Source organism: Oncorhynchus clarkii, chromosome 16, assembly GCF_045791955.1.
Source record: "Oncorhynchus clarkii lewisi isolate Uvic-CL-2024 chromosome 16, UVic_Ocla_1.0, whole genome shotgun sequence".
Taxonomy (NCBI): Eukaryota; Metazoa; Chordata; class Actinopteri; order Salmoniformes; family Salmonidae; genus Oncorhynchus; species Oncorhynchus clarkii.
This window is the reverse complement of record NC_092162.1, coordinates 18,373,569-18,393,725: the sequence shown is the minus strand read 5'-3', so window position 1 is coordinate 18,393,725 and position 20,157 is coordinate 18,373,569. Positions and strand designations below refer to the sequence as shown.

The following is a 20,157-nucleotide window of genomic DNA, read 5'->3' as shown; positions in this document are numbered from 1 at the left end:
TCTTGTAGATGACATGGAGCCAGTGGGTTTGGCGACGAGTATGAAGCGAGGGCCAGCCAACGAGAGCGTACAGGTCGCAATTGTGGGTAGTATATGGGGCTTTGGTGACAAAATGGATTGCACTGTGATAGACTGCATCCATTGGAGGCTATTTTGTAAATGACATCGCCGAAGTCGAGGATTGGTAGGATGGTCAGTTTTACAAGGGTATGTTTGGCATGAGTGAAGGATGCTTTGTTGCGAAATAGGAAGCCAATTCTAGATTTAACTTTGGATTGGAGATGTTTGATGTGGGTCTGGAAGGAGAGTTTACAGTCTAACTACACACCTAGGTATTTGTAGTTGTCCACGTATTCTAAGTCAGAGCCGTCCAGAGTAGTGATGGTGGGCAGGTGCAGGCAGCGATCGGTTGAAGAGCATGCATTTAGTTTTACTTGTATTTAAGAGCAATTGGAGGCCACGGAAGGAGAGTTGTATGGCATTGAAGCTTGCCTGGAGGGTTGTTAACACAGTGTCCAAAGAAGGGCCAGAAGTATACAGAATGGTGTCGTCTGCGTAGAGGTGGATCAGAGACTCACCAGCAGCAAGAGCGACATCGTTGATGTATACAGAGAAGAGAGTCGGTCCAAGAATTGAACCCTGTGGCACCCCCATAGAGACTGCCAGAGGTCCGGACAGCAGACCCTCCGATTTGACACACTGAACTCTATCAGAGAAGTAGTTGGTGAACCAGGCGAGGCAATCATTTGAGAAACCAAGGCTGTCGAGTCTGCCGAAGAGGATGAGGTGATTGACAGAGTCGAAAGCCTTGGCCAGATCAATGAATACGGCTGCACAGTAGTGTTTCTTATCGATGGCGGTTAAGATATCGTTTAGGACCTTGAGCCTATGCTAATAAGGCTTTTGGGTATCATTGGGCTCGTTGGAGTAGATCACATTTGTCAAGTCGTTGACCACTGCCTTTCAACATGTATTGCATTATGGGGATAAAAATTGTCCTGCTTGCGCCTACATGTCAACTGCATGAACTTTAGAACAACTATTTGATCAAAGTTCATGAAGTTTCGACAGTAGTCGATTTAAAATGTTTTTACATTTGCATTTACATTTGAGTCACTTAGCAGACACTCTCATCCAGAGCGACTTACAGTTATGTGAATTCATATTAAGATAGCTAAGTGAGACAACAGCATATCACAATCGTATCAAGTACATTTTCCCTCAACAAATGATTTATCAAAAAGTTTACATCTACATTTATATTAATTAATTTAGCAGACGCTCTTATCACACCGTAGTGCTATCAGACTTATGATACCAATGCAGGGTGAAAGGGGGGCCACAACATTTGAACCGCTATAAATAAAAATGGTATAGAAAAGTATTTTATATTTAAAAAAATGTAATCACAGTATTTTGAAAATGCAAAACAATAAATACATTGGAGTGTAGTTCAGCCCAGTGTAATTCAAATGACAAAATCATTCAAATGCTTATATCAAATACATGTTACAGAAATACTGCCCATCTCTGGCTATGACAAGGGTTGTAGTGCCACCTAGAGTAAAGTTTGCTTGAAATTGTGTTTGTGTGCTTGTTATGGTTTATTCTTTCTTTCTTTTCTGCAGATTCAAATATCTGCACAATAATGGGACAAGTGTGCTGACAATAAGAATGAAGCAACTTTGTTATAATTCTCATGTATCTGCTAGGGGGGCCAGACATTTTTGCAATATCTTACCAACGTCAAATAAACAAAGTGTTTCTTTCCTTGTCCCTGTTGTCCTTGATAGGTGATGGGTTGCTGATTGTAGCTGCCAGGCAAGAAGAACTGAATCCATAGATGTCTATCTGAGCAACTACCATCTATGGAATTCAGTTCTCATGGCCGAACGCTCATTTTCAGCATCAGATAGACTTGTTGGTTTCTACAATTACATTGTATTAGTAGACCAGAAAGTAGCACACCAGAAAGGCCAGAAACAAATGTTTTCATAATTAATTGTTGTTTTATTTGGTAGACATCTTAATATGAAATGAAATAGCACTGCTATTGACATTTAAAACCATACATACCTCTACCTAATCTTTGATAGCACATCTAGGTGCTTATTCCCTGTGAGAGCCCATTGAAAGTACAGTGCTAGGGCTGGTTCACAACCCTCCAAAGTCCCCAGCTGAAATGACAGTGAAATGTCCATTAACTGGAAAAAGAGTGGCCACGGTATTTCACAATATATTTGCAGAGAAAACAAACTCACATGAGAATGAATGAGTCAGGGTTATCTCTAGGCCACTCTCGTGTGCGATCAGACAGTTTGTGTGAGTCACATGAGGCCCAGGGTGGGCATTTGAGTGCGTGGAATGGAATATTCATGGAATAAGACATGACAACACATACTTTAGGTAAGCTATAGCCTGTCACAATATGTATGTAGAGGACAAGTGTAAAGTTAATTATTGATCTTTGTCTTGTTGAGTCTGATTTAAGTCACAACTGTTTAATCTCTCTCTCTCTCTCTCGTTCTCTCTCAAGAAGTACAAGTATGGGGATAAATCACAATAAATTATCAAAACGATCCACTTTACTAAGGTTTTATTTCACTGAATAAAATTAGAAAGAGATCAGTCACAAGCAACTGTTAGGGAGACTAGTAAAACAATCTTGAGCAGCATTACCATAATAATACAATAGAGAGAATCGCTAACTTACCCCTTTACATTTCAGTTACACTGGTCCCTGGTCCCTGTTGACATTAGCACTGTTACCATGTTGTACAATAGATCCCTGTTGAAAGAAAAAGCCTACTTTCATCCAAAGAAAACTATGTTCTGTCTTCAGTTTGACTTCGATTATTGCAAGGCTTTCTGATACATACTAGCATTAGTGTATGACGAACTCTACATACCCTCTGTGACATATCTGTTTCTGTGTCTGTCTTTCTTCAAGTTGAGCCAAGCAATCATTTCCAAGTATGAAGGGAAGGGGTGGGAGGGTGCCTCTGAATCAATACAAATATACAAAGCAGTTCTGAGACTAGAGAAACAGCTGACTGGCTGCCCGGCCCTTGGTTCCCATAAAAATACAAAGGGAACTACTTGGAGGAGGAACTAGGAATTCCCCCAGTTGAGATTCAACTGTAACATAGTCCAGAGAGACGAGAACTGAAGATGGACTATGGACTGGAGGAAGAAAAACTTGTGATAAAATTAGATGTTTTCAGATTATGTCACCCTGTAACCTTTGTGGTGTTAAACAAATGTTTTTTAAAGAATGGGGCAGTCCCACTCCTTAAGCATTTTTTGTGTGTTTTATTGGGTAGGATAGAGATAGCAAGGTAGAGATGAAAGGAAGGGGGAGAGCCGTGCTTGCAGCTGTACACAGTACATGTGAATCTAGAGGCAGCAGCTTAGACTGCTAGACCACCCCAGGGCCCAGGCCATCATTGGGCTCTTTTTGTTAGAGGTGTAATATTGTATTGGTGTAGGCTATACACTGCTACTGTATGTCTCAGTATGAGGTGAATCCTTGAAAAAGGAGCTATTTGGGCGTTTGTGTCTCTTTATTTGGGTCTTGTGGGACATTCGTTTAATTCGTAAATACCTATCTATTTTAATTGTATAGCCTCCAAAAAACAGTAATTGCCTCTGGAATCTTATGTATCAAGCTTCTCAGAGTAGGAGAGCTGATTTAGGATCAGTTTTTCCATTTGATCAGAATGAATCAAATTCAATGGATGGGGGGAGCTGGTCCTAAACTAGCACTCCTAATCTGAGATGCTTGATACATACAGTACCAGTCAAAGGTTTGGACACACCTACTCATTCAAAGGTTTTTCTTTATTTTTACTATTTTCTACATTGTAAAATAGTAGTGAAGACATCAAAACTATGAAATAACATATTTGGAATCATGTAATAACCAAAATAGTGTTAAACAAATCCAAATGTATTTTATATTTGAGATTCTTCAAAGTAGCCACCCTTTGCCTTGATGACAGCTTTGCACACTATTGGCATTCTCTCAACCAGCTTCACCTGGAATGCTATTTCAACAGTCTTGAAGGAGTTCCCACATATGCTGAGCACTTGTTGGCTGCTCTTCCTTCACTCTGCGGTCCAACTCATCCCAAACCATCTCAATTGGGTTGAGGTCGAGTGATTGTGGAGGCCAGGTCATCTGATGCAGCACTCCATCACTCTCCTTCTTGGTCAAATAGCCCTTACACAGTCTGGAGGTGTGTTGGGTCATTATCCTGTTAAAAGACAAATGATAGTCCCACTAAGCACAAACCAGATGGGATGGCATATCACTGCAGAATGCTGTGGTAGCCATGCTGGTTAAGTGTGCCTTGAATTCTAAATACATCCCTGACAGTGTCACCAGCAAAGCACCCCCATGCCATCACACCTCCTCCTCCATGCTTCACAGTGAGAAACACATTTAACCAGTGCTGTACTGCACCACTGTAGCTCTGCGTTGTGTGTGGTTGATTGAGACTATAGACGTGGACTTCGGAGATCAGGTTGTTTTAATGAATCAGAATTCACTCTCTTCATCCAAAAGAAAAGACAAAATATTTGTAGAGCACAAATATGTTATGCAAATCGTTGTCTCTTTAGTGCATCAAAATGATTTGCCAGAATACAAAAATGAGTACAACCTCTCCTTATTATGCATCAACACATAACATATATTTGACATAGAAAACCACATACCTGCATCAAAAAGAAAAGACAAAACATTTGTTGAGCACAAATATGTTCTGCGAATCATCGCCTATTTCTACAACAGACGCACAATACAAGGGACTGAATTCATTCGAGGATCTAGCCATCGTTCACACATACAATAGCTAGCTAGTAACAGCATGTTGAATTCAGAATGTTAATATCATCCTAAAAAGTACAATTGCATTTTAACAATATAATCCACTTATGAGTAACCTCTAAATATACAACATTATTCATGAACAAAACACTGTGTTTATGACTTTGTGCTTAGCGGAAACAAGCTTTTCTGAAGATGACAGAAAAGATGTGCCTACCTCTCACAGTGCATCACAATGATTTGAGCACGAGCACACAGGGCAAAACGTAAGCACACACTCCCCTATTCCCGGGATGCAGGCATGCATAATACCAAATCAACATGCCATATTCATGTATGAACCTGGTGAAATTCACAAAGTACTTTAACAAATGTTACACTCACATGCGGAGATCATCCGTTCACCAAGTCTGTGTCTCACGACGACACGGCGGGTGGAACCAAAAATCTCAAATTTGTACTCATCAGACCAGGACAGATTTCCACCCGTCTAATGTCCATTGCTCGTGTTTCTTGGCCCAAGTAAGTCTCGTCTTGTTATTGGTATCCTTTAGTAGTGGTTTCTTTGCAGCAATTCAACCACGAAGGCATGATTCACGCTGTCTCCTCTGAACAGTTGATTTTGAGATGTGTCTGTTACTTGAACTCTGTGAAGCATTTATTTGGGCTGCATTAGAGGCTGGTAACTTTAACGAACTTATCCTCTGCTGCTCTGGGTATTTTCCTGTGGCGGTCCTCGTGAGAGCCAGTTTCATCATAGCGCTTGATTGTTTTTGCGACTGCACTTGAAGAAACGTTGAGTTCTTGAAATGTTCTGGATTGACTGACCTTCATGTCTTAAAGTAATGATGGTCTGTCGTTTCTTTTTGTTTATTTACACGGTTCTTGCCATAATATGGACTTGGTCTTTTACCAAATAGGGCTATCTTCTGTATACCACCCCTACCTTGTCACAACACAAGTGATTGGCTCAAACGCATTAAGAAGGAAATAAATTATACAAATGTCCTTTTAACAAGACACCTGTTAATTGAAACGCATGAAGCTGGTTGAGAGAATGCCAAGCATGTGCAAAGCTGTCATCAAGGCAAAGGGAGGTACTTTGAAGAATCTCAAATATAAAATATATTAGGATTTTTTAAACACTTTTTTTGGTTACTACATGAGACCATATGTGTTATTTAATAGTTTTGATGTCTTTACTATTATTCTACAATGTAGAAAATAGTAAAAATAAAGAAAAACCCTTGAATGAGTAGGTGTGTCCAAACTTTTGACTGGTGCTGTACGAGCATCACCAGTTCGATTCAGCTACAACCGGAAGTTACTTTTTCGTAGCACTAGCAGGTTAGGAGAACCTGCTCTCCTAACTTACTACGAAAACCACTTCCGGTCATAGCTGTATCGAAGTGGCGTGAAAAGAGTGTGTCCCTGAAACATACGGTCCCTCTCACTTCAACTCCCATTGTCCCCCAACAGGTGGCGCTCAGTCGATATGGGTGCATCTTTATCATCATGAAGAAATTCGTGAAATCACGTAAAAACATATGAGCGCCAGATGCAGTTTCAAGTATAACCTGTGTAAAATCATTTAACCTGTCAGAAATCAATCACACACACACACATTTCTATGAGGGATAATAACATTTATTATATCGATTTGAATATATTTTAATCGTAGGCGGCTAGTATAATTATATATGCTGTAGGCTTTCGACATCAGGCATACACATTTAGTAACACTATTAACCCATTAAAATAACACGTTAACCTATGTGTGGTGACACATTTGACCAATGAGTTGCATGTTATCATGTCAGGAGTAGCAAAGACATAAGCATAGAAATAATTGTTTACAATGGCAAGAAGGGATTACAATTCTGTTTTGAAACAATTTGCGCATGTTTTGAGAGAAAGAGAGAGAGAGAGAGCGCGGGCGAGCGAGCGACACCGGTGTACGTCTAGAATACACATGTGCAAAAATACGCTGGTTTTGACAGAGCAGAGGCTGGCATCTGCGCACCACTTCACCACGGAGGGACTCAAATAATTATTCTTCAGAAGATAATTCTCTAGTTTCGTAGAAGATTTTCACGGTAAGATTAACAACATTGTAACTACAGTAGGCTTACTGTACTGTACGCTACTCTACCGTAGCCTACTGCTCTATTTTGTATTTCGTTCCATTTACCTATTCAGCCTTGAATGTGGTGTAAGAGGTATGGAACAAATTGCAGGCAGGTGAAGGTGAATGAGAATGCGCTCTGCTAGGTGTTCTTTAATAAAATGCTGCAGTGTTCGTCAAACAGGTTACGATGTGGAAATGTGTATTGCATCGGGAATGTACTCGGCTATGTACATTTTTTTAGACAGAGCACATCGAACGATTTTATCAATATCTGTAAATGTGTAATAACATGGAACAACACTTGCACGCGTGGCAGAATCGTCAGAAGTTATGTTGGAATGTGTACATTGGGGAATCGGAATGCAAATTAAGCATAGCTATGGTTTTGTCTGATCTTGGAAATAATACAAAATATTTAGTCTACAAAATTGCTACGATATTGAGAACCAGCCTGGTCGCATAGACTAGACGTAACATAACACATGTAAATCCGGGACATTCAAATTAGTACGATTTGTTACGTTTGGTATGGTTACACAAGACAGAAGGTTAAAGTCCAAATAATTTTTTTAATGAGCGTGAATGAGAGTGTACACACTGGAATTATAATGCATGGTAGAGAATGAGAGAAAAAAGACGGACTCTGAGTGTCAACTTCAAATTAGAAAGCATGCAAACAACAAACACTGAGCCTTTATATTCATGCATAATGAACAAAATACTGAAAGACACTGTAGTTTTGAGTTCCACAAAGTGGGTGTGGAAGAGGTGAGAAAATGGTTGCTATCTATAAATAAGGACAAACCACCTGGTACCGACAACCTGGATGGTAAACTACTGAGGTTGGTAGCGGAATACATTGACTCCTATATGCCACATCTTAAATGTTAGCCTAGAAGACGGAGTGTGCCCTCCGACATGGAGAGAGACAAAGGTCATTCCGTTACCCAAGAATAGCAGATCACCCTTTAATGGTTCAAACAGCCGACCAATCAGCCTGTTACAAGTGCTTAGCAAACTTTTGGAAAAGATTGTGTTTGATCAAATACAAAGCTATTTTACAGGAAACAAATTAACAACAGACTGTCAGCATGCTTTTATAGGGAAGGGCATTCAACATGCTCGGCACTGACACAAATGAATGATTGGCTGAAAGAAATTGTTTGTGAGAAGATTGTGGGAGCGCTTTTGTTAGACTTCAGTGCAGCTTTTGATGTCATTGATCATAACCTATTGCTGAAAAAAACATAGCTGTTATGGATTTGCATTCTCTGCCTTATTATGGATTGAGAGTTGCATATCTAGTAGAACACAGAGGATTTTCAATAATTGAATCATGTGGCTATTGAGCAAGTTCAGGAGACTGAACTGCTGGGTGTAACCCTACATAGCAAGCTGTCATGGTAAAAACATATAGACTCAATGGTTGCTAAAATGGGAAGAGGTCTGTCCATGATAGGACCAGTCGACCAGACAGGTCCTACAGGCCCTAGTTTTGTCGCACCTGGACTACTGCCCAGCTGTGTGGTCATATGTGCGGCAAAGAAGGACATAAGTAAATTGCAGTTGGTCCAGAACAAAGAGGCACGTACAGTATCGCACTTAGATGTACACGGAGGGAAAGTGTCAGTAGCACGCATGTCAGTCTCTCCTGGCTCAAAGTTGAGGAGAGATTGACTGTATCACTATTGGTCTTTGTGCGAGGTGTTGATGTGTCGAAGGCACCGAACTGTCTGTTCAAGCAGGTGACACACAGTTCGGACACTCATCGGTACAAAACAAGACATGCAACCAGAGGTCTCTTCCCCAGGTCCAGAACAGAGTCTGGGAAACGCTCTGTATTAAATAGAGCCATGACTACATGGAACTCTCTGCCTCCCCAGGTAACTCAAGCTAGCAATAAAGCAGTTTTTTTTAAACAGATAAAAGAACACCTTACTGCACAAAGGGGACTGTGAAGAGACAGGCATTTTATACATCTTGTATTGTAATTTCCACTGTACTGTGTATTAGACCAATATATTGTGTATATGTACTGATATGTAGGCTATGTGTGACGGTTTAAATGTATGTTTTTCAGTCCTTGACTAATAATGTACTGTACTATGTAGTATGTTATGTTTCATGTGGACCGCAAGACGAGTAGCTGATGCTTTTGCAGCTGCTAATGGGGATTCTAATAAATACCAATACCAAGTCTATTTTTCTTGCGTCTACGCAAAGTAATGCGGGTAAAGTGAGCGGATAAATTGCTAGAAAATAGACTGTGCGTTACATGGTGACATGTATAGTTAAAAAGTGTGAAACTTGAAGAACTCCGTTCAAGAGAAAATACTGTTATGTAGAAAGAATGAGACTAACTAAATTCTTTATAAAATGCTAGGGTGTATTAGCTACAACTTGCCTCACCTTCATGAGCAAACATAACAGGCAACATCATGGGCATCCAGTGCCATCCTCTTCATGTTTGTGTATCACCAACCAATTAAAAGTGTTAAAATGATAGTGCGTAGCTACTTGTCCATCGCTCAGAAGGAAATTACATTGCGTCATGGCTATCCACTAGCCTTTTAATGCCCTTATCTGGATTGGCTTTAGTTTTAAAAAATACACTTTTTATGCAGTTTGGTATTTTACAAAGAATGGTTAATATGCCTCTAATTACTACATTGTGGTAATGTTGTTAGAATGTTGTGCCAATGTATTTGTTGTTGGGTGCAATTGGCTGCAATGTGTCAGATAAGGCTAAATAAATTGGCACAACATAGTAATACAGGCATATTAACAATGATGTCATATGTTAAATTGTCATCCGGTTCAAAGGATGTGCTTGATACCCAAATAAGATGGACATAGACATCTCAATCATTCTGTATACAGTTCTTTAGACTTATCCAGAATAGAATGACAGATTATTTGAGACACAATCCCCATTTCATGCTACTTTGCCTTGGTACATTTGATGTTTGCTGTCTCCGAGTGGATATGGTCTCTGCTTAGAACAGGGTGATTTCATTCATCCATCCTCATTCATTTGATTAATCTCTTCAGTTACGGTTATTTATTTCATACTTGCCAAACAAGTATCCGACAGCAGCAAAGGTAGAGCTCTTTTCCCCCTTCTATGTGGGACAGAAAAAGTAAGTCTTAACCCAATCACTTGGTTTCCTGGTTACTAAAATTCAAATAGTTTGCCTAATTCCCGTTTATGTGACAAAACAAGCAGTCATTGTGTAGATAATCATTGTACCATCTAAACCTCTATGAAATATATTGACCATAACCAAAAAATATTGTATTTTACCGAAAGTACAAAACCGAAAGTAAAAGCAAAAACAAAACTTAACATTGGGAAGTATAGAAATAGTGCACATAGATCCGATTTACCGCTTCTTAGACTTGCTTTCAATGAGAATTTTGGTAAAATGTTCTTCTCATAGCTACAGTACCAGTCAAAAGTTTAGACACACCTACTTATTCAAGGGTTTTTCTTTATTTTTTACTATATTCTACATTGTAGAATAATAGTGAAGACATCAAAACTATGAAATAACACATTGAGATGGTTTGGGATTAGTTGGACCGCAGAGTGAAGGAAGAGCAGCCAACAAGTGCTCAGCATATGTGGGAACTCCTTCAAGACTGTTGGAAAAGCATTCCAGGTGAAGCTGGTTGAGAGAATGCCAAGAGTGTGCAAAGCTGTCATCAAGGCAAAGGGTGGCTACTTTGAAGAATTACTACATTATTCCATATGTGTTATTTCATAGTTTTGATGTCTTCATTATTATTCTACAATGTAGAAAAAAGTACAAATAAAGAAAAACACTTGAATGACTAGGTGTGTTCAAACATTTGATTGGTTTTGTATATTAAAGCGAGGAAGAGAAGAGACAATTGGAGCGTATCTGTAGAAATGTCAGACTGGATAATATTTTGCATATCATTATGTCTTGCCTGACAGATGGCCATATCCAGAGAGACTATAACTCCATTTTATATCTTTGCACATTCTGTAGGCCATCAATCAATATAACTGTGCTTTCTGAACAGGGAGGCAACTGAGGTCAGTTTGTCAGAACTGTTTAAAAACGCTCAGGGGATGTAGCCTCCAGCAGTAGTGCTGAAGAAGTTACACTCAACCCAGTACTTCTTCTGTCCCAGATAAAACCCTTAGAAATAGTTTAATTCTATGTCAACAATACATGTAATATATTTTAGCTCCAATTAGATGTCAATTTATTTATTTTTGGCCAGATTTGAAATGTTTTTCAAAGCGTTTCAGGGGAAATCCTGCTCGTGCTGTTTTGTTCGACCCTTTCGTTCGTTCGTGTGTTATGATCCAGGCGTGATACTGCTCAGGCAGATGTCTTTACCTTTCCATGTGCAGTTTCCATGTTGTCATCACGGTGACAACAGATAGGCCGTCATCGCCTGGCCACCTTCCACAAGCGACACCATCAACACAATAGTGGCAGATGGGTGAGACCCTGGTGTGTTTACACAGTAGGCTGTGTGCGTGTGTAGTAGTGTTTCTCAACTCTGATCCTCAGATACCCCCAAGGTTGCTCGTTTGTGTTCCAGCCTAGCACTAGGACACCTCATTCAACTCCTCAACTAATCACCAAGCCCGTTTGAATAAGTTATACCTTGGAGGTAGCCTACCTACACAAGGACTGGAGTTGAGAAACACACAGACATACAACAGACTCAACCTTCCAGAAAGAGTTGCCTCCCTCTCTCTTTTCTCTCTCCGTGTGGGATCCTATAGAGAGGTTAGGGTGCCCTTGCTGCTACTACAGAGTTCATTAGCCACATCATGTCTTCTACTGTGAAAACATTGTCAGAGAGGCAGCCGGGGAGATCAAGGATATGGGAATTCTCGTGTGTCACCGTGTGGAGGAGAGGAGAACAGGATTCATGGCAGAGGCCTTTGATCAGCGACAGAGCGCGTGAGTGCAGGAGACCAGGCGAAGACTGTGCTGATGGCATCGGGCCTAATCACTAGATTAGTCATCAGATAGCCTAGCCCGCCTAGCCTAGCCCCTTGACGCAGACTGCTAATTAGGAAGTGGAGAAGTGGAGCCATGTGCCAGAATATGAGAGAAAACAACAATACTTCTTCATCATTTACTTTTTAAATTGGTGTTTTATGTAACACGTCTTGTACTAATTATTCCTATGCTAATGTGGGGTGACGCAGTGTGATTATGCACAAATTCAACCAGGCCCAGGAAATCAACACGCGCGCGCGCACACACACACACACACACACACACACACACACACACACACACACACACTCTCTCTCTCATCTAAACAATGGCATCTATAGTTGCAAGTTGTGCTATATCCTTATGGATCTCTATGAGGGATAACATCTGTTTTTCTCCTGTGTAGAGTGAGCCTTTCTACAGACTGAGAATGACCTAGAAGCCACCACTGCTGAGCCCAGCAGAGCAGGATATCATTATTGTGTGTGTAAGCAACAAGGTGTGTGACAGCAAACAGGGCTCCAGCTGCACCCGGGTCAATCTGTCAAACATGGAGGGCCACGTCACACTGCTGCCCCCCCTGCTGCTGCTCCTCTGTAGCCTGTCAGGGGTGTGGGGGTTCCCCTTCGGCCCCGTCCTTGACATGGACGTCACCCCCAGGACCACAGTGTTCTCCCAAGGTAAGATCAGACCAAGGCTCCAGCTCTGCTGTACACTCTTAGAAAAAGGGTTCCAAAAGGGTTCCTTGGCTGTCCCCATAAGAAAAACGTATTTGGCCCCAGTTAGAACCAGTTTTGGTTCCAGGAAAAACACTTTGGGGTTCAGTGTTGAACCCTCTGTGGAAATGGTTCTATATGGAACCTAAAAGGGTTCTACCTGGAACCAAAATGTTTCTACCAGGAACCAAATAGGGTTCTTCAAAGTGTTATCATGGGGACAGCCGAATAACCCTTTAAGGTTCTAGATAGCATTTTTTTCCTAAGAGTGTAGACTAGTTTGAGCCAGAAGGTTGTCCTGTCAACATGACTGCACCTGACCTAGAGAAACCTCTGGGACCTAGCTATAGGCCTAGGAGTTTTTTTGGTCAGATCACATGGCCTGAGAAAACTCCTGGCTCTACTTATAGGACATCTACTGTGTACTAGTATCATAGTATCACACGCGGTGTCCTGATTCAATACAACTGACTTTTAGCAAGTGACACAGTTTTGACATTTTCCCTGAAGACTGCCAGCCCCTACTTCCAGGGAGTTATTAATCGTCTCTCTCAAGTCAAGTCCTAGTTCACTTAGTTCACCATGCAGCTCTAATGAAACACTAGAGAATAGAAGAGGACCCCTTTACGGTGGAACCCTGACCAGTGCCTGTGTAGAAAATGAAATAGTATTTTACAAAGGGGTTAGGGTACATCATTTACACGCATCAGCATCTCTTTCCCTCTCATATCAGCTCAGCCTCTCTTTGTCTATCCACTGCAGCATATCTATCACCCAGAAAGCTACTGTAGCAAAGGGATTTACCCAGCCCTGGCAGGTTCTTCAGATGACTATACTGTACCTGGCTACTCTCTCCTCTCCACTCCTCTCTACTCCTGTCTCGAGAGGAGGAATATTATTAACAGAGGAGGGGAGTAAAGAGAGCCTGGTGTATCGCCTTCCTGGACAGTGGTGCCGTCACAAAACCAGGCTATTACAGTGGAAAGAGATGGTTAGAGATAAGATAGACAGGACTTTTAGGCGGGGGATAAAGGTGACATAAAACCACCCAAAAGTATTAGTTGAATATTTCTTCCCTCTACCCAATCAGGGAAATGGATTCCAGATTATTTGATGGGTGCCCTATGGAAATCTTTTTTTTTTGTTCAGAAAGCCTCTATTGCTAAGTCGGTCTAACACAGTCAATCTTATTTTTCTCCTTGTCCTTGTAGAAGGAAACCCGTGACCTACATTCAGACTCCCATGGGCTGTGTGTGTGTGTGTGTGTGCACGTGCGTGTGTGTGTGCATGCATGTATGATCTCTACTCACATCTAAAATCTGCACTTGCATGCACCCCCAGTCACTTTCACTTAGGAGAAACATGCCCCAGTGCAGAATGAAGAATGGAGAGAGTAGCACCTCGTAGAGAAAAATGGCCGCCGGGCAAATGACTATAATGTGTATGAAAAGGAGGGCTATTCTATGTGGGTGGTGCTAGTGGTGGTACTGTATGACCACCGTTTTGGTAGTCTGAGATCTCAGCTATATTTACCTCTGGTGGGTGGGGTGAGAGGGCGATCATTAATTTGCTCTGTGTTTTACAGTTGGTCTGTAGGAGTGGGTGTACGTTGACTCACAATAAAACTCACTAAGAACTGGCATATCTGACATTCTGAAATTCAAAAAATGTGTATGCGTGCGTGTTTGTGTGTGTGTGTGTCTCTCTCTATGGTTAGATGAATGCCTGTCTCTGGTCTGAACTCAAGGGAGGAACCTAGGGGATTGTCTCCCACTCACTCTGCTGGTGCCAACCAGACCTGAAGTAATGGAAACATGCATGCAATATTGATGCATGTGTAAGATCTGTCTACTGTTGCTATGAGGAGAGAGTGCAGCGGAGGTCTTGATAGTAGTGGATTTCTGTGGATTTCTGTGTTATTTAGTCATTGGTTTAGAATATTACAGTTTCTTCAGTTGAAAGGGGGAGATTTTATGTAGACTAGCATACCACTCCTGAGGCATGTAGCTATGTTCAGGGCTTGCGATAGTAAGGTTCATAATTGGCAATAGTGATCTGTAATTCACATTTCAAATCAAATTGTATTGGTCACATACACATATTTAGCAGATGTTATTGCGGGTGTCGTGAAATGCTTGTATCTATTTAGTCAAGGCAGTTGTTGTGTCTAGGTGAACAGAAAAAAGGACTCACTAAAATACTAATGAGTTGACAAGGCTCAATCTGAAAACAAGTGTTTTGTCTCTCTCAGCCCCTAGAGTCTATCTCTCTGCCTTTCGTTCTTCTTGTTGGATGCAGCATCTCACAATTTGTTCTCACCAGTCAGTCTTTGCAGAAAACGGCTTCTTTTAATGTGACACTCGGGTGACAATGGAGAAGAATTGGACATCTTATCCCTGGTGAGTTATTCAGTGATGCTCTGATCGACCTCTTCCTCTGGTGTTCCCTGAGCTTGGTGGTTGACAGGATCTTAGCAGAGACAGACTCTGCCTAGATACCTGCAATGGCACCAGGATGTATGCACTAACTGTAGGTGTTTTTGATACCATCATAAGAGAAATATCTCTGCTTTTTTGTTATCGCTGTGCGTGCACTGCTTTCATTGTAATATTGTCTTTCAGAACACTCATGGTACCAAAAATATATTGGGAAAACCACAGTCAGGCTGATGGAGATAAATAGAAAGGGTTACATTGTGACCGGAAACCATGGGAGTTGCATAAGGCCAAAACCACAGTACTGCCAAACATCACAAGAATGATGGTAAATATGACAGACCACTCGTGATAGAGAGAACACACTTGTTTATGTTGACAGTGTGTGGGCTGTTCTATCCGATGATTTAAGGAAATGAAGCCACTAGTGGTGAGGCAGCTATGTCGATCCTTGGTCGAAATAATCTATTTTCCGATATGCTCAGACATTTTAGAGGTTTTTGAAAATAGGGAACAGGAAGTATTGCATTCTTGATCATTTATTTTTGTCAAACTTCATTTTAAAAGTCAGTACTTTATAGTCTTGCTTCTCGAGATGTACATTTGGGTGAAATTTATTCCAATCATGTTCTATAGAGAAATCTATGATAGTTATGACTAGAAGGCTAGAACTCCTACGGTTTGCCTTGTCAGGTATTGGTGGACTAATATAATAACATTGATCAATTTAGCAACAGCTGACAGTTCTCACCAGTGTCAACAGTGGTTAAGTCATGTGTTGTCCCCCCAGCCCATGTACCCATGTGTGTGTGTGTGTGTGTGTGTCATGTGCCTGTCTTAGTTAGTCAGAGAGGATCAGGCGTGCGCAATGAGTCACAAGGGCAATCACACACAGTACAGCTCTATACTCCCTCAATCCACACAGACACACACTAGATTTACTGTGCTTTTGGACCGACCCTAAGGATAGGACAACACACACACACACACACACACACACACACACACACACACACACACACACACACACACACACATCATTTGTTCTTCTATCCATGAAAGCACCTGTAGGGACATAATCTCTTCACATACATGAACAGACATGAACATACATGTACCCTCAGACCTCTTCTGATGCCGAGAGAGCCGTCCTTCCTTTTGCTCTGTGAGACAGGTGAAATGGCATAGGTGCAAAGTGTGTGTGTTCAGTTTACACACAGGGTGCATTCCACGTGCGGCACTAGGGACAGGGGTGAGAGGTCACAGCAACAGCCTCCCTCAGATCGCTGCACAACAATGATAGATAGAAGAAACCGCCCCGTCGGCTCAGACTCAGCTGGTACTCTCCGTCGCTTGTTGACTCTCCTCATCGATTTGTTAACCGAGCGCAAGGTGCAGTTTGTGCTGTGGGTTTAGAACAGGAACCGTAAGCCAGTATATGTCTCTCTCTTTTTCTCTCTCTCTCCCTGTCTCTCTCTCTTGGTCTCTGTCTATCCTGTACTCACTCACTATTTCTCTCTCTCTCTCTCAGAAGTGCACAACTCAGGCCCTCAAGTTTCTGAGTATTGTTGTTGACTGCCTGTGTGTAAGTCAGTTTCTAGTTGATGTAAAAAAGTATATATGAAATCAGCAGGACTGGATCTGTGCCCAATAGATTCTTGGTTTTTCCATAGTTGGGAGGAAGCCGGGGCCGTCCTAATACTTATGTCTATATAATCTTATTCTTCTGTGTTGAGAAAAATGTACCTTCTATGACTATGATATGTGGTTGTCTCCCCTAGCTATCTGAAGATGAATGCACTTACTGTAAGAACTGAACAAAATAATTCAATCATCATAATCGTTTTATTGCGTTCTTGTAGGATTCAACTTTATTTTCAAGTAGATTCACCCAATAGAAGTTCTTCATTTTAACACGAAGAGGGTAAAGTTGGTAATAATTTTACGAGCAAAATTCAATAATCGTCACATCCCTACTTATGTGTTTGTTTGGCCTTAGAACATTGCCTTCGGAGCAGCTCATAGGTCAGGCTTCTGACAGACATCAAGGACACTTCGCCCCCGACTGCCTTGGGCGGCGGCCATTTTGCGTCATCCTCATCGTCATCATGGTCGGACTATTTTTAAAATGAAGAATCCAAGGCTATTCTTGTGCACACACTTGGATTAGTCAAATGAAAAATGAGATTTGTTTTTACATTGCCACGGGTTGTCATTGTGTTAGCATAACTGCGCAAAATAAAATAATCTGGGACAAAACATAATGTTCTTGTCGGGTTTTGAGAAAGGGAGAGTGATAGAGAGGGTGAGTGTGTCTGTGTGTGTATGCGCGCGGATTTTCTTGTCTGTGTGTGTTGTTCAGTTTGTGTGTGCCCTGCTGTGTCGTGACTGCCCCCCCCCCTTTCTACATAACCTCGAGTGTGGCCTGACCTTTGAGTTGGTCAGTGGAGAAGAGATTCTCATGGCTCACTCATGTCTCTGCCTGTCTCTCGGACTGCCCGTCTCTCGGACTGCCTGTCTGACTATCTCTCTGCCTGCCTGCCTGCCTGCATGCTAGTCATGGGTGCTACTCATAGTATCACCATTGTATCCCTCAGTGACTGTTTGTGTGGGGAGGAGGTTTTCAAACAGGTTTGCCAGCATAACGAAGTGACTTTACCAGTGACAAGTGACAACATGTAGTATTTGTTGTAGTAACCTGCAATCCCATTTGTTTTGTCATTTAAGCCATTGCCATCTGCGAGGGTGGTTGAATTATGCGAATTGTGCACCTGTCCACCGAGATGTATTGAAAGACATTCACAACTTTTTTTTGTCAGAAACTACAGTAATGCATTTGATGACATTTATTAACCCTGTCAGAAGAACCCAATAAATCTGACTGGCACGATTGTGTGTATTATAAGACTTGGCACAGTGTGGTCTTTCCCTAGTGTGTTTTATTGAAACCATTTTCCAACCATTATAGAAGACCAAAGAGTCAAAGCAAGATTTAAATGAACCACATGGGCTATAAAAAGAAAGAGTCGCACATTCTATAAATCAAATCAAATTTGATTAATCGCATACATATATTTTGCTCATGTTATCACAGTTGTAGCGACATGCTAATGTTTCTAGCTCCAACAGTGCAGTAATACCTAACAATACACACAGATCAAAACAAAGAAATTAAGAAATATCAGAACGAGCAATGTCGAAGTTCAGAATATAAGTATATAAATACAGTGCCTTTGGAAATGATTCAGACCCAATGACTTTTGTCAGATTTTCCTACGTTACAAACTTATTCTAAAATGGATGAAAAAACATCAGCAATCTACACACAATACCCCGAAACAGGTTTTTAGAAATGTTTGCAAATTTATATAACTTTTTTAACAGAAATAACTTATTTACATTAGTATTCAGAATCTTTGCTATGAGTCTCGAAATTGAGCTCAGGTGCATTTTGTTTCCATTGATCATCCTTGAGATGTTTCTACAACTTGATTGGAGTCCACCTGTGGTAAATTCAATTGATTGGACATGATTTGGAAAGGCACACACCTGTCTATATAAGGTTCCACAGTTGACAGTGCATGTCAGAGCAAAAAACAAGCCATGAGGTCGAAGGAATTTTCTGTAGAGCTCTGAGATTGTGTCGAGGCACAGATCTGAGGAAGTGTACCAAAACATTGTCAGGGAGGTCACCAAGAACCCCATGATCACTCTGACAGAGCTCTAGAGTTCCTCTGTGGAGATGGGAGAACCTTCCAACCATCTCTGCCCCACTCCACCAATCAGGCCTTTATGGTAGAGTGGCCAGACGGAAGCCACTCCTCAGTAAAAGGCACATGACAGCCCACTTGGAGTTTGCCAAAAGGCACCTAAAGGACTCTCAGACATTGAGAAACAAGATTCTCTGCTCTGATGAAATCAAGATTGTACTATTTGGCCTGAATGTCAAGCGTCACTTCTGGGGGAAACCTGGCGCCATCCCTATGGTGAAGCATGGTGATGGAAGCATCATGCTGTGGGGATGTTTTCCAGCAGCAGAGACTGGGAGACTAGTCAAGATCGAGGGAAAGATGAACGGAGCAAAGTGCAGAGAGATCCTTGATGAAAACCTGCTCCAGAGTGCTCAGGACCTACGCCTTGGGTGGAGGTCCACTTTCCAACAGGACAACGACCCTAAGCACACAGCCAAGACAACTCAGAAGTGGCTTTAGGACAAGTCTCTGAATGTCCTTGAGTGGTCCCCAAATTTGGCACACATACAGGTGTGCCAAGCTTGTAGCATCATACACAAGAAGACTCAAGGCTGTAGTTGTTGCCAACGGTGCTTCAACAATGTACTGAGTAAAGGGTCTGAGTACTTATATAAATGTGATATTTCTGTTTGTGATTTTTTTTAATACATTTACTAAAATGACTAAAAACCTGTTTTTGCTTTGTCATTATGGGGTACTGTGTGTTGATTGATATCGGGAAAAAATGATTTCATCCATTTTAGGATAAGGCTGAAAAAAGTTAAGGGGTCTGATTACTTTCCAAATGCACTGTATGTATATAATGGTGTGTATAGACAGTATGTGAGCCTTGACTAGAATACAATATATACTGTACATACTGTATGAAGTGAGTGAAACAGTATGTAAACATTATTAAAGTGACCAGTGTTCAATGACTATGTACATAGGGCAGCAGTCTCTAAGGTGCTGGGTAGAGTCCAGACTGGTAGTGGGCTAGTAACAGTGATTAAGGTTCAGGGCAGGGTACTGGGTGGAGGCCCGGCTAGTGGTGACTATTTAACAGTCTGATGACCTGGACATAAAAGCTGTTTTTTAGTCTCTCGGTTCCAGCTTTGATGCACCTGTACTGTCTCCGCCTTTCTAGATGGTAGCGGGGTGAACAGGCTGTGGCTCAGATGACTGAGGTCCTTGATAATCTTCATAGCCTTCCTGTGACACCAGGGCCTGGAGATGTCCTGGAGGGCAGGTATTGTGCCCACGGTGATGAGTTGGGCAGAACTTTAACTTTTACTTTCTGTGCTTTGGTTCCGTCCAGCCCCTTT

The 20,157-nt window shown here is 41.5% G+C and overlaps 1 protein-coding gene across 2 annotated transcripts in view; it reads left to right on the top strand.

Annotated features, from left to right (window-relative positions):
* Positions 1 to 6,841: 6,841 nt before the first annotated feature.
* Positions 6,842 to 20,157, top strand: part of LOC139368103 (sema domain, immunoglobulin domain (Ig), transmembrane domain (TM) and short cytoplasmic domain, (semaphorin) 4Gb) — a 36,952-nt gene continuing 23,636 nt past the window's right edge. Inside the window, exons 1-2 of one of the 2 annotated variants that reach the window (XM_071106674.1) lie at positions 6,842 to 6,927; positions 12,357 to 12,630. In XM_071106674.1, the coding sequence (XP_070962775.1) occupies positions 12,501 to 12,630 (130 nt within the window). In that variant the 5' untranslated portion in view covers positions 6,842 to 6,927; positions 12,357 to 12,500. Of the gene's footprint in view, positions 6,928 to 10,784; positions 12,631 to 20,157 lie in introns of those variants that run through there. The other variant, XM_071106675.1, reaches the window with a different exon arrangement.